The sequence below is a fragment of the Nerophis ophidion genome, linkage group LG28 (assembly GCF_033978795.1).
Source record: "Nerophis ophidion isolate RoL-2023_Sa linkage group LG28, RoL_Noph_v1.0, whole genome shotgun sequence".
NCBI lineage: Eukaryota > Metazoa > Chordata > Actinopteri > Syngnathiformes > Syngnathidae > Nerophis > Nerophis ophidion.
Window position 1 is genome coordinate 27,065,682 of NC_084638.1, and position 13,625 is coordinate 27,079,306.

Below are 13,625 nucleotides of genomic sequence, written 5' to 3' on the forward strand. Positions count from 1 at the left end.
TCAAGATGCTATGTCTTTGTGTCTGGTGTCTGCTTCAAGATGCTACGCCTGCTTCTAGATAATACATCTGCTTCAAGATGCTACGTCTTTGTGTCTGGTGTCTGCTTCAAGATGCTACGTCTTTGTGTCTGGTGTCTGCTTCAAGATGCTACGTCTTTGTGTCTGGTGTCTGCTTCAAGATGCTACGTCTTTGTGTCTGGTTCAAGATGCTACGCTTGCTTCTAGATAATACGTCTGCTTCAAGATGCGACGTCCGTGTCTGGTGTCTGCTTCAAGATGCTACGCCTGCTTCTAGATAATACATCTGCTTCAAGATGCTACGTCTTTGTGTCTGGTGTCTGCTTCAAGATGCTCCGTCTTTGTGTCTGGTTCAAGATGCTACGTCTGCTTCAAGATGCTACGTCTTTGTGTCTGGTTCAAGATGCTACGCTTGCTTCTAGATAATACGTCTGCTTCAAGATGCTACGTCTTTGTGTCTGGTGTCTGCTTCAAGATGCTACGTCTTTGTGTCTGGTGTCTGCTTCAAGATGCTACGTCTTTGTGTCTGGTGTCTGCTTCAAGATGCTACGTCTTTGTGTCTGGTGTCTGCTTCAAGATGCTACGTCTTTGTGTCTGGTTCAAGATGCTACGCTTGCTTCTAGATAATACGTATGCTTCAAGATGCTACGTCTTTGTGTCTGGTGTCTGCTTCAAGATGCTACGCCTGCTTCTAGAAAATACGTCTGCTTCAAGATGCTACGTCTTTGTGTCTGGTGTCTGCTTCAAGATGCTACGTCTTTTTGTCTTGTTCAAGATGCTACGTCTGCTTCTAGATAATACGTCTGCTTCAAGATGCTATGTCTTTGTGTCTGGTGTCTGCTTCAAAATGCTACGCCTGCTTCTAGATAATACATCTGCTTCAAGATGCTACGTCTTTGTGTCTGGTGTCTGCTTCAAGATGCTACGTCTTTGTGTCTGCTACGTCTCATGTTGTAAAGCTAAGAGGACTTGGTATTTCAGCCAAAACCAATAAAATCCCATTTCTGGTAGGGTTACATTTGAGCAGTTCCATTTAGGCGCATCCCGATAACAGGAATGCATTTAGGTGTACCCCGATAACAGGAATGCATTTAGGTGTACCCCGATAACAGGAATGCATTTAGGTGTACCCCGATAACAGGAATGCATTTAGGTGTACCCCGATAACAGGAATGCATATTCATTGAGGAGCAGGTGATGAAAGCAAGACAAGAAAACAGATAAGTCACTTAGATCTTTACTCAAGCAAGCTGAAAACAGATTTGACATCTGGAAATGACGGACACATAAGTTTATGGAATATTTGAGGAATGAAAGAAATATAAAATATGTGGTGCAATCTCTGGATTTTGTACGGAAGCTCTCAGAGTGACCAACAGTGTCCCACACTAAAAATTCCATTATGTCGCTTGCTCTTGTCCTCTCCAAATGCAGCCTGAGGATCCTTGGACTTGCAAGTACTTCCACTGTGTATTTGTACTCCCAAGTACTTCCACTGTGTATTTGTACTCCCAAGTACTTCCACTATGTATTTGTACTTTCAAGTACTTCCAAGTACTTCCACTATGTATTTGTACTTTCAAGTACTTCCGAGTACTTCCACTATGTATTTGTACTTTCAAGTACTTCCAAGTACTTCCACTATGTATTTGTACATTCAAGTACTTCCGAGTACTTCCCCTATGTATTTGTACTTTCAAGTACTTCCAAGTACTTCCACTATGTATTTGTACTTTCAAGTACTTCCAAGTACTTCCACTATGTATTTGTACTTTCAAGTACTTTCAAGTACTTCCACTATGTATTTGTACTTTCAAGTACTTCCGAGTACTTCCACTATGTATTTGTACTTTCAAGTACTTTCAAGTACTTCCACTATGTATTTGTACTTTCAAGTACTTCCAAGTACTTCCACTATGTATTTGTACTTTCAAGTACTTCCGAGTACTTCCCCTATGTATTTGTACTTTCAAGTACTTCCAAGTACTTCCACTATGTATTTGTACTTTCAAGTACTTCCAAGTACTTCCACTATGTATTTGTACTTTCAAGTACTTCCAAGTACTTCCCCTATGTATTTGTACTTTCAAGTACTTCCAAGTACTTCCACTATGTATTTGTACTTTCAAGTACTTTCAAGTACTTCCACTATGTATTTGTACTTTCAAGTACTTTCAAGTACTTCCACTATGTATTTGTACTTTCAAGTACTTCCACTATGTATTTGTACTTTCAAGTACTTCCAAGTACTTCCACTATGTATTTGTACTTTCAAGTACTCCCAAGTACTTCCACTATGTATTTGTACTTTCAAGTACTTCCAAGTACTTCCACTATGTATTTGTACTTTCAAGTACTTCCAAGTACTTCCACTATGTATTTGTACTACCAAGTACTTCCACTATGTATTTGTACTTTCAAGTACTTCCAAGTACTTCCACTATGTATTTGTACTTTCAAGTACTTTCAAGTACTTTTACTGTGTATTTGTACTTTCAAGTACCTCCATGTGACATAGTGTCGTGGTGGCAAATATTAAAATGTCAATATTAAAAGCAACACGTCACCTTCCGGAAAATCAAACAGCAACTTTTAATACAACACAGAATCCTTATAAGGCATGAGTTGTTATAGTTGTATTTAAATCTTTTTTTTTTTGTGGTGGTAAGGTAAAAAGGGGGGGGGGGGGGCGCTTGGTTATTTAAAAAGCAATGTGCACATTTCCACAATTTGGGTTAGATGGAGCATTATGTACAGCACCTGCAAATCTTTTTTGTCTACAACTCAGATTGTGTTATTTTTTCGGCAGGGTGGTTCACCTCAAGAGAGAAAAATAAAAAAGCATAAACAAACATTTAAGCTTTTTCGGTATTTGTGCTGCCAGTTCCTTTTTTTTTTTTTTTGGTAAAGACAGACCACCAAGTACACGGCATCACTAGCAGGCTTCTTATGCAACAGAGATGCAAGTACCATTGGAATGACCCTAATCCTAACCCTAACCCTATCATTGTTGAAATAACCCTAACCCTGATGACATGTACAAATGGATATTTTCCAACACAGGAATTTGAAGATCAGGGGCCTCAAGGATTAAGACCTTTATGGATTTCCTCCTAAAAAATGCTGTATGCTCGAATCCAAAAAGCGGCCCCGGGTGCCCCAAGTATTAGGAGGGAGTGCAGATGATGTAGTCCTGATGGCTTCATCTGGCCGGGATCTTCAGCTCTCACTGGATCGGTTCGCAGCCGAGTGTGAAGCGACCGGAATGAGAATCAGCACCTCCAAGTCCGAGTCCATGGTTCTCGCCGGAAAACGGTGGAGTGCCATCTCCGGGTTGGGAGGAGACCCTGCCCCAAGTGGAGGAGTTCAAGTACCTAGGAGTCTTGTTCACGAGTGGGGGAAGAGTGGATCGTGAGATCGACAGGCGGATCGGTGCGGCGTCTTCAGTAATGCGGACGTTGTATCGATCCGTTGTGGTGAAGAAGGAGCTGAGCCGGAAGGCAAAGCTCTCAATTTACCGGTCGATCTACGTTCCCATCCTCACCTATGGTCATGAGCTTTGGGTCATGACCGAAAGGATAAGATCACGGGTACAAGCGGCCGAAATGAGTTTCCTCCGCCGGGTGGCGGGGCTCTCCCTTAGAGATAGGGTGAGAAGCTCTGCCATCCGGGAGGAGCTCAACGTAAAGCCGCTGCTCCTCCACATCGAGAGGAGCCAGATGAGGTGGTTCGGGCATCTGGTCAGGATGCCACCCGAACGCCTCCCTAGGGAGGTGTTTAGGGCACGTCCAGCTGGTAGGAGGCCACGGGGAAGACCCAGGACACGTTGGAAAGACTATGTCTCCCGGCTGGCCTGGGAACGCCTCGGGATCCCCCGGGAAGAGCTAGACGAAGTGGCTGGGGAGAGGGAAGTCTGGGCTTCCCTGCTTAGGCTGCTGCCCCCGCGACCCGACCTCGGATAAGCGGAAGATGATGGATGGATGGATGGATGGATGCACACAAAAACCTGGACTGTGCTCTTTTTCACGGTAAAGTTGAGATGTCTCAAGGGTGAAGTAAATGTGGAAATGTGACACCCACCTGATGCTTGGTAAGAAATGTCCAACAATTACTCCTCAGAATGATGGGTGTGCACACCAGAGACATACCAACAATTAGCACAGGCAAAACCCCCCTGAAATGATCGGCACGTTAGCCAGGTGTACCAAGTTCCCGCACAAGGCAGCCCAAAGGGCCAACTTTAAAGCAACAGGGTTGGTGTCAGAATAATTGTATATAAGGTTTCACACAACTTTGTGTTCCCATGACTTCAGGTCACCTGCGAGAAGACAAAAGCTCTCTTTGATCTTATCAAGCAAAAAGCCTACCGCTTTTAAAACTCCACTGAGTTTTTAAAACTCCACTGTGCGAGGTGGAGGTGTCGCTTTCTTTGACCAATCGGACAACCACGGGAAGACGTTGTCATGACCTGAAGTCTACAAAGCAGAGAGGGGGAAAACCTGACACCGCTCCAAGCACCTTTTCTTTGAACTGATTATGACCGAGTGCGGGAGCTGTTTATGACCCCCCTCCCCTTAGAAACAGCTGCAGCTATGTAATCAGAAAAGGCCCAAATAAAGGAGGCGGCGTGGAGCCCTTTCGTCAGAGCGTGGGACGACGCTGTATGAGGGTGCAGGTCGACGCACTCTCCTCATGAGCTAAATTGAATCCTGTTTCTGTTTGATTCTTTGCTTCTTATCCTGTTTAATAGATAGGTGGGTGTTTGAACCAGACAGTTAGGGTTAACCAATGTAATGAGAGTTATTGACTGCTGGCCATCGCATGATCAATATGTATACGCCAACAGAAAACATTGTCATTGGATCCATTTTACAGATACTCGCAACCCTCTAAGGGACAAGCGGTAGAAAATGGATGGATGGATTTTACAGATCATATGTGGTTAGAGTGCCATCTCCGGGTTGGGGAGGAGATCTTGCCCCAAGTGGAGCAACTCTAGTACCTCGGAGTCTTGTTCATGAGTGAGGGAAGAGTGGATGGTGAGATCGACAGGCGGATCGGTGCGGCGTCTTCAGTAATGCGGACGCTGTATTGATCCGTTGTGGTGAAGAAGGAGCTGAGCCAGAAGGCAAAGCTCTCAATTTACCGGTCGATCTACGTTCCCATCCTCACCTATGGTCATGATCTTTGGGTCATGACCGAAAGGACAAGATCACGGGTACAAGCGGCCCAAACGGGGCTCTCCCTTAGAGATAGGGTGAGAAGCTCTGTCATCCGGGAGGAGCTCAAAGTAAAGCTGCTTTAAGAGCCAGATGAGGTGGTTCGGACATCTGCTCATCCGACCGGCAGGAGGCCAAGAGGAAGACCCAGGACACGTTGGGAAGACTATGTCTCCCGGCTGGCCTGGGAACGCCTCGGGATCCCCGGGGAGGAGCTGGACCAAGTGGCTGGGGAGAGGGAAGCCCGCGACCCGACCTCAGATAAGCAGAAGAAAATGGATGGATGGATGTGGTGCACGCCAACATGCGTGCTCACTTCCACGTTGACAAAAGAAATGTGCACACTTGAATACATTGGAATGTTTTTGGTATGTTTTCTGGATTTAAGTGTACAAAACTTTTTAGTAAAGAAATCCATGCAGATCTTAATAAATGAAACCCCTGGCATTTAAAAAAAAACATTTCTGACGTGGGTAAATCAAGCTAACATCTTGTCTGAGTGAAACAGCATCTTTGTTGAAGTCCAATTGTTGGCATCTGGAAGGATCAAACATCTTTGTGGGCTTTGGACGTCCGAGCTGGCGCTCGGGCGTCAAAAGAATTCTGGTTGTTTGTGGCCTAAAAAATAATTATTATCAAGAACATTCTGGCTTCACTCCGGGGCCTCGCCAGGGTCTGATGTCGCTAGCCTTTTGTGTGCAGCAATACAGGAAGTGGAAAAAACCCTATTTGGGACTGTCGTGATAACAAGAATAGGATTAAATAAACTCCGTTTTGTCCTGTTCCTGTTCCGACGTGGACGTGTGGCTTGTAACAAAAGGGGAATGTCAACGTCAGCCTCTGTGCGTGCTTGAAGAAACCCAACTAAACGCAGAAAAAGTACCTCGACCTCAGGAGGTGGCTCTTTTTCTTTTACAAGAAGTTTAGAGAAGTGGGCTGCTAGCTGAAAAGGCCTCTCGGAGGAACACACACCAAGTTTAAGATAGACTGTAAACGTGTTTCTTTCATTTTTACCATCTTCCTTTTCTATTACTTGGAAAATATCGCTAACAAAGGGAAGACAATAAAATGAGAGTATTTGCAAGGGACATTTTCCAATGGGATTTTGAGCTGGCGAACCCGAACCCGAGTCCGCAAATGAACGTGGGCGCGTTTACAGAATCCTAAGCAGCGTTAGAAGAAACGTGTAGCTGTAGCTGCTAATGCTGAGCGGTAAAGCTAAAGGAATTGGATGGAGGTGTGTTGTCAAGGCGTTCATTCTTTAATTGTCGTTATTGACATCTAAATGGACTCACCAGACCCTCATCCTATGTAACTCATGTAGCCATGTTTCACCCCCCCCCCCCCCGTGTGGCATCCGCAGGATTTGAATAAATGACCCCGAGATTAAAAAAAGAAAGACTTTGAGTGGCAGTGGAAGTGCGAAGCACACAGATTACAGGACTTCTTTTACCCGGGCAAAAGGGTTCTTAGTTCTTAGTGATGATGTTGGGTGCGGAAAAAGGTTAAACATTGGAACTGCAAAGCATAACGTGACACCATCCAATGCACATTGAATTATTTCCACCCTTCACTCATTCTCAGGATAGTTTTGAAAGCAAAAAAAACAGCTTCTGACCCCATTTGACATTATGTTTGTGTTGGTCCCTCAAGAGTCGGACCTTCCATATCAAAATGACTTTTCTCTTTGCGAGCCAGGGGCCTTAAGTGTTTCCTGTGACTTTGCCAAAAGCAAGACAGGTAGAGCAAAAGTTTACTTCCAGCGTGTTCAGTGTCTCAATACAGCCCCGTGGTCTGGAAGTCAACCGATTTTTCATCCTCAGGCATGACAGTCGTCACGGTACAAACGCCAAAGGAAACCCACTCAAGAGACGTTGACTGTAGACCATGGCAAGATCATCCATACATCCTTGGACCTATCCTGAGCACAATGCCAGCTTGCTAGCTGCACAGCTGGGCCAGCTCAGGTTGAGGGGAGGCATCTGGGAGCTTGGAGTTAAAGATCTGGAGGGCCTCCTTGATGCGTGCCACCTCGCCAGCTGACAGCTTGAGTCGATGCCGAAGCAGACAAGAAAAAAGGTCCAGCGACTGAGGTGCTGGTGGCGTTAACCTATTAATGCGATCCCTCATCTCCAACAACATCAAGAAGGCGGCTTCCTGTGTACCTTGTGTGTATGGGTAGTCCAACTGGAGGATTAAGTCCTTGATGCCCTCAGGGTCAAAGTGCATGCTGTATCCAAACACTTTTAGCGTGTTGATCTTCATATAGCCCAGGTTGGATGTCTGATCCTCCATGTCCAAAGGTTCATAGAAGAGTGTTTCGTTCACTGTCGGATCGTCTGTGACGATACGGCTTCGCAGGTAGATGTGGACAGTTTCAAAGAAGGACTTCCACCGGTTCCCCAGCGACAGTGTCCAGTTGTAGCATTGTGCAGCCGCTGCAGAGTCCAGTCGAGTCCTCTCCCAGTCCGGGAAGTCCGGCCGGTTCACTGGCATGAACCAACTCTCCGAGTGACTCCCCCCAAAAGGGTTCACGTAAATTGCAGGCACGGGTTCCAATGTGGAGTTCTTAGTTGAGCAGATCTGGAAAGTAATGGCCATCAGCATGTGGATGAGATTGGATTTGTTTTTATTACTCTTGAGCGTGAGCAGCATCCTCTTTCTCCAGGCAGGGTTGAACCAACTTCCCAGGCGCACATCATTGCTGATGTAGATGGCGTGGACCTCTATCCTGCTGTCCAGCTGCTGGAGCAGGTTCTTGGCCTGGAGGAAGACAAAACACTTTCAACTTCTCCAGGCCAACAACAAGAGACACACACACACACACCATGGTTCTAAACCTGGACCAAACAATGGCCCACAGCTTCTCAGAGGATCTTTAAGCTTGTGAAAATACATCATGACCTTTTCTTTTTTAACATTGGCTAGCGCCATGAATCCCACCCTGGACAAGTCGCCACCTCATAGCAGGGCCAACACAGATGTACAACATTCACACACTTGGGACCATTTAGTTTTGCCAATCAACCTATCCCCAGGTGCATGTCTTTGGAGGTGGGAGGGGCCTATCCCCAGGTGCATATCTTTGGAGGTGGGAGGGGCCTATCTCCAGGTGCATGTCTTTGGAGGTGGGAGGGGCCTATCCCCAGGTGCATGTCTTTGGAGGTGGGAGGGCCTATCCCCAGGTGTATGTCTTTGGAGGTGGGAGGGGCCTATCCCCAGGTGCATGTGTTTGGAGGTGGGAGGGGCCTATCCCCAGGTGTATGTCTTTGGAGGTGGGAGGGGCCTATCCCCAGGTGCATGTCTTTGGAGGTGGGAGGGGCCTATCCCCAGGTGCATGTCTTTGGAGGTGGGAGGGGCCTATCCCCAGGTGCATGTCTTTGGAGGTGGGAGGGGCCTATCCCCAGGTGCATGTCTTTGGAGGTGGGAGGGGCCTATCCCCAGGTGCATGTCTTTGGAGGTGGGAGGGGCCTATCCCCAGGTGCATGTCTTTGGAGGTGGGAGGGGCCTATCCCCAGGTGCATGTCTTTGGAGGTGGGAGGGGCCTATCCCCAGGTGTATATCTTTGGAGGTGGGAGGGGCCTATCCCCAGGTGCATGTCTTTGGACGTGGGAGGGGCCTATCCCCAGGTGTATGTCTTTGGAGGTGGGAGGGGCCTATCCCCAGGTGCATGTCTTTGGAGGTGGGAGGGGCCTATCCCCAGGTGTATATCTTTGGAGGTGGGAGGGGCCTATCCCCAGGTGCATGTCTTTGGAGGTGGGAGGGGCCTATCCCCAGGTGCATGTCTTTGGAGGTGGGAGGGGCCTATCCCCAGGTGTATATCTTTGGAGGTGGGAGGGGCCTATCCCCAGGTGCATGTCTTTGGAGGTGGGAGGGGCCTATCCCCAGGTGCATGTCTTTGGAGGTGGGAGGGGCCTATCCCCAGGTGCATGTCTTTGGAGGTGGGAGGGGCCTATCCCCAGGTGCATGTCTTTGGAGCTGGGGTAGAAGCCACGCATTCACGCGGAGAACATGCAAACTCCACACAGAACGATCTCGAGCCCGGGATTGAACTCGGGACTACTCGGGACCTTCGTATTGGGAGGCACATGCACTAACCCCTGTACCACCGCGCTGCCCTGATCAGAAATGTTTGCCAAAATACCAATCATTGCGTGATTATTGCACTGCAATGTCAACATTTGTTGGCTTCATATCCTTTGGTGCATCCTAGTCAGTAGGTCAGTGCAGGGCTCAATATTAGTGTGTTGGGGTTAGATTTGGCTTTAAAAGGTGAGAGAAGAACGCACTGCCGACCTGATAAGAGAAAGCGATGATAGAGTATTATCTGCTCACAGATGCACACTGCAGCTAGCCCTGGATAGTCCCACTCCTTAAAGCTTCAGCCAAATGCAGGATTCTCACAGGAATAAGGCACATCTACAACCTGAAGGACCGTATATAATATTATTGTGGCCTGGTCCCCCTGAGTGTGAGAATGAACATCAGAAGCTCTTCTAACCTCAGCGTCCGGCATGTCCAGATCCAGGTTCAAATAGTGGTCCAGGGACGAGGCGACGCTTGGTCGACAGGAACCCAGGTGTAAGAGGTTGCCGTGGTGGCAGGATCCACAGCGGGTGGCGTTGTCGGCGGCACACGATGAACAGGAGACGGAAGAGGTGCCGACGACACAGGGAATGACACCCTGGCAGGGGGGCTGGTCCACAGGACAGCTGCAGCTCCGGATTTCCTCCGAGAAGAAGCCCAGGACTCCATGCTCGTTGCAGTAGAGCAAGGCCTGAGCCCGAGTCAACCAAAAGGCGAGCGGCCTGCAAAGAAGACATTGTGTCAGCAAACATGGCAGCTAAGATGTGATTATTTGTCACTGTCACTTGCTACAGATGCACAAGATACAAAGCAAATGCTATTTGACAAACTCCGCAAATATGTAGACCTCTTGCCCCGGAAGTCTGCAATAATATCTCACCTTGTGTTGGACTGATGTGGGGGAGGAAGCATTTTTCACCACCATGTAGACCTATTTGCCCAAAGTGAGGAATATTTATTTGAACACTGCAGTCCCCCCTTTCTTAAACTTATTTCCCCCACGGGATAATACGAATTTCTCTTCTGTAATCGGATTGTGTTTGTGTTTGATGTTTGGCTTTTCTGACGGAATCGTGCCCTTATATGGGGAATTAAGGGTGTTGACCTATGCAAATTACGGAATTAAGTGAGTTGACCTATGCAAATTGGGGGGGCAAAGGGGCGTGTTTGTATGCAAATGATGACATACACTCACACGCTCAACATTTGGCATTCAGCAATGGGGACGGCGTGGCACGGTTGGGAGCGTGGCCGTGCCAGCAACCTGAGGGTTCCAGGTTCGATTCCCAGCTTCTACCAACCTCGTCACGTCCGTTGTGTCCTTGAGCAAGACACTTCACCCTTGCTCCTGATGGGTCCTGGTTAGTGCCTTGCATGGTAGCTCCCGCCATCAGTGTGTGAATGTGTGTGTGACTGTGGACAAAGTGTCAAAGTGCTTTGACTAACAAAGTGTCAAAGTGCTTTGACTACCTTGAAGGTAGAAAAGCGCTATACAAGTATACCATTTACCATGAATTAAGAACAGCAGGTGGGAACAATCTGGCCGTTTAAGAACACGTCATGAATTTGAATGGACTCCTCTTAGGAAATCACTTAGGTAGAAAGATAAGAGGAAAAATTAGGAACTTATTGCTGAATGGGCCCAAAGTGGTTATGAGCTAGTGGAAGGTGAGTAAGGAATATACACACACACACACACACACACACACACACACACACACACACACACACACACACACACACACACACACACACACACACACACAATGACAGGAAGTAAACACCTAAAGTACTACTTCAGTCTGTGTAAGGAACCAAGGCTTTTCCAATTTCTCAGGAAACCTCTACTCAAACAAAATGGTGGACCTTACACTTTGTATTTCTAAGTCCAGGGAGAGTTTTCCACTTGTGCTTACTTTAGTGTTTGCCTTTATACCTCAACTTCTGAACACTTGATCTTGTTTTGGTTGGTTTCACTTGTTTTAGTCCAACCGCACGTCTGTAAACACTAGTTTGTTTTTTGTCTGACACACTTTAACACTTTGGGCCTCCAGTCAATCAAAAACCTTCAATCTAATTAGGAAAATTGATCTGAGATGAGTTAAGTTGAGTTTGTGTTTATTTGGAACATGCATGCATACAACATGATACATCACACATGCATGCATACAACATGATACATCTCACATGCATGCATACAACATGATGCATCACACATGCATGCATACAACATGATACATCACACGTGCATGCATACAACATGATACATCACACGTGCATGCATACAACATGATACATCACACATGCATGCATACAACATGATGCATCACACATGCATGCATACAGCATGACGCATCACACATGCATGCATACAACATGATGCATCACACATGCATGCATACAGCATGACGCATCACACATGCATGCATACAACATGATACATCACACATGCATGCATACAACATGATACATCACACATGCATGCATACAACATGATGCATCACACATGCATGCATACAGCATGACGCATCACACATGCATGCATACAACATGATACATCACACATGCATGCATACAACATGATACATCACACATGCATGCATACAACATGATACATCACACATACAACATGACACATCACACATGCATGCATACAACATGATGCATCACACATGCATGCATACAACATGATGCATCACACATGCATGCATACAACATGATACATCACACATGCATGCATACAGCATGACGCATCACACATGCATGCATACAACATGATACATCACACATGCATGCATACAACATGATACATCACACATGCATGCATACAACATGATACATCACACATACAACATGACACATCACACATGCATGCATACAACATGATGCATCACACATGCATGCATACAACATGATGCATCACACATGCATGCATACAACATGATACATCACACATGCATGCATACAGCATGACGCATCACACATGCATGCATACAACATGATACATCACACATGCATGCATACAACATGATACATCACACATGCATGCATACAACATAATACATCACACATACAACATGACACATCACACATGCATGCATACAACATGATGCATCACACATGCATGCATACAACATGACGCATCACACATGCATGCATACAACATGATACATCACACATGCATGCATACAGCATGACGCATCACACATGCATGCATACAACATGATACATCACACATGCATGCATACAACATGATGCATCACACATGCATGCATACAACATGATACATCACACATACAACATGACACATCACACATGCATGCATACAACATGATGCATCACACATGCATGCATACAACATGATACATCACACATGCATGCATACAACATGATACATCACACATGCATGCATACAACATGATGCATCACACATGCATGCATACAGCATGACGCATCACACATGCATGCATACAACATGATACATCACACATGCATGCATACCACATGATGCATCACACATGCATGCATACAACATGATACATCACACATACAACATGACACATCACACATGCATGCATACAACATGATGCATCACACATGCATGCATACAACATGATACATCACACATGCATGCATACAACATGATACATCACACATGCATGCATACAACATGATACATCACACATGCATGCATACAACATGATACATCACACACGCATGTATACAACATGACACATCACACATGCATGCATACAACATGATGCATCACACATGCATGCATACAACATGATACATCACACATGCATGCATACAACATGATACATCACACATGCATGCATACAACATGATGCATCACACATGCATGCATACAACGATGATGCATCACACATGCATGCATACAACATGATGCATCACACATGCATGCATACAACATGATGCATCAAACATGGATGCATACAACATGATACATCACACATGCATGCATACAACATGATACATCACACATACAACATGATGCATCACACATGCATGCATACAACATGATACATCACACATGCATGCATACAACATGATGCATCACACATGCATGCATACAACATGATACATCACACATGCATGCATACAACATGATACATCACACATGCATGCATACAACATGATACATCACACATGCATGCATACAACATGATACATCACACATGCATGCATACAACATGATACATCACACATGCATGCATACAACATGATACATCACACATGCATGCATACAACATGATACATCACACATGCATGCATACAACA

At 45.9% G+C, this 13,625-nt stretch overlaps 1 protein-coding gene across 4 annotated transcripts in view; it reads right to left on the minus strand.

The window, feature by feature from the left end:
* Window positions 1-1,239: 1,239 nt before the first annotated feature.
* Window positions 1,240-13,625, minus strand: part of LOC133545263 (BMP/retinoic acid-inducible neural-specific protein 3-like) — a 1,164,151-nt gene continuing 1,151,765 nt past the window's right edge. For all 4 annotated transcript variants that reach the window (XM_061890672.1, XM_061890669.1, XM_061890671.1 and 1 more), the window contains exons 8-9: window positions 9,739-10,045; window positions 1,240-8,000 (exon numbers count right to left, since the gene is read on the minus strand). In XM_061890672.1, coding sequence (XP_061746656.1) covers window positions 7,179-8,000; window positions 9,739-10,045 — 1,129 coding nt within the window. In that variant the 3' untranslated portion in view covers window positions 1,240-7,178. The remainder of the gene's footprint in view (window positions 8,001-9,738; window positions 10,046-13,625) is intronic.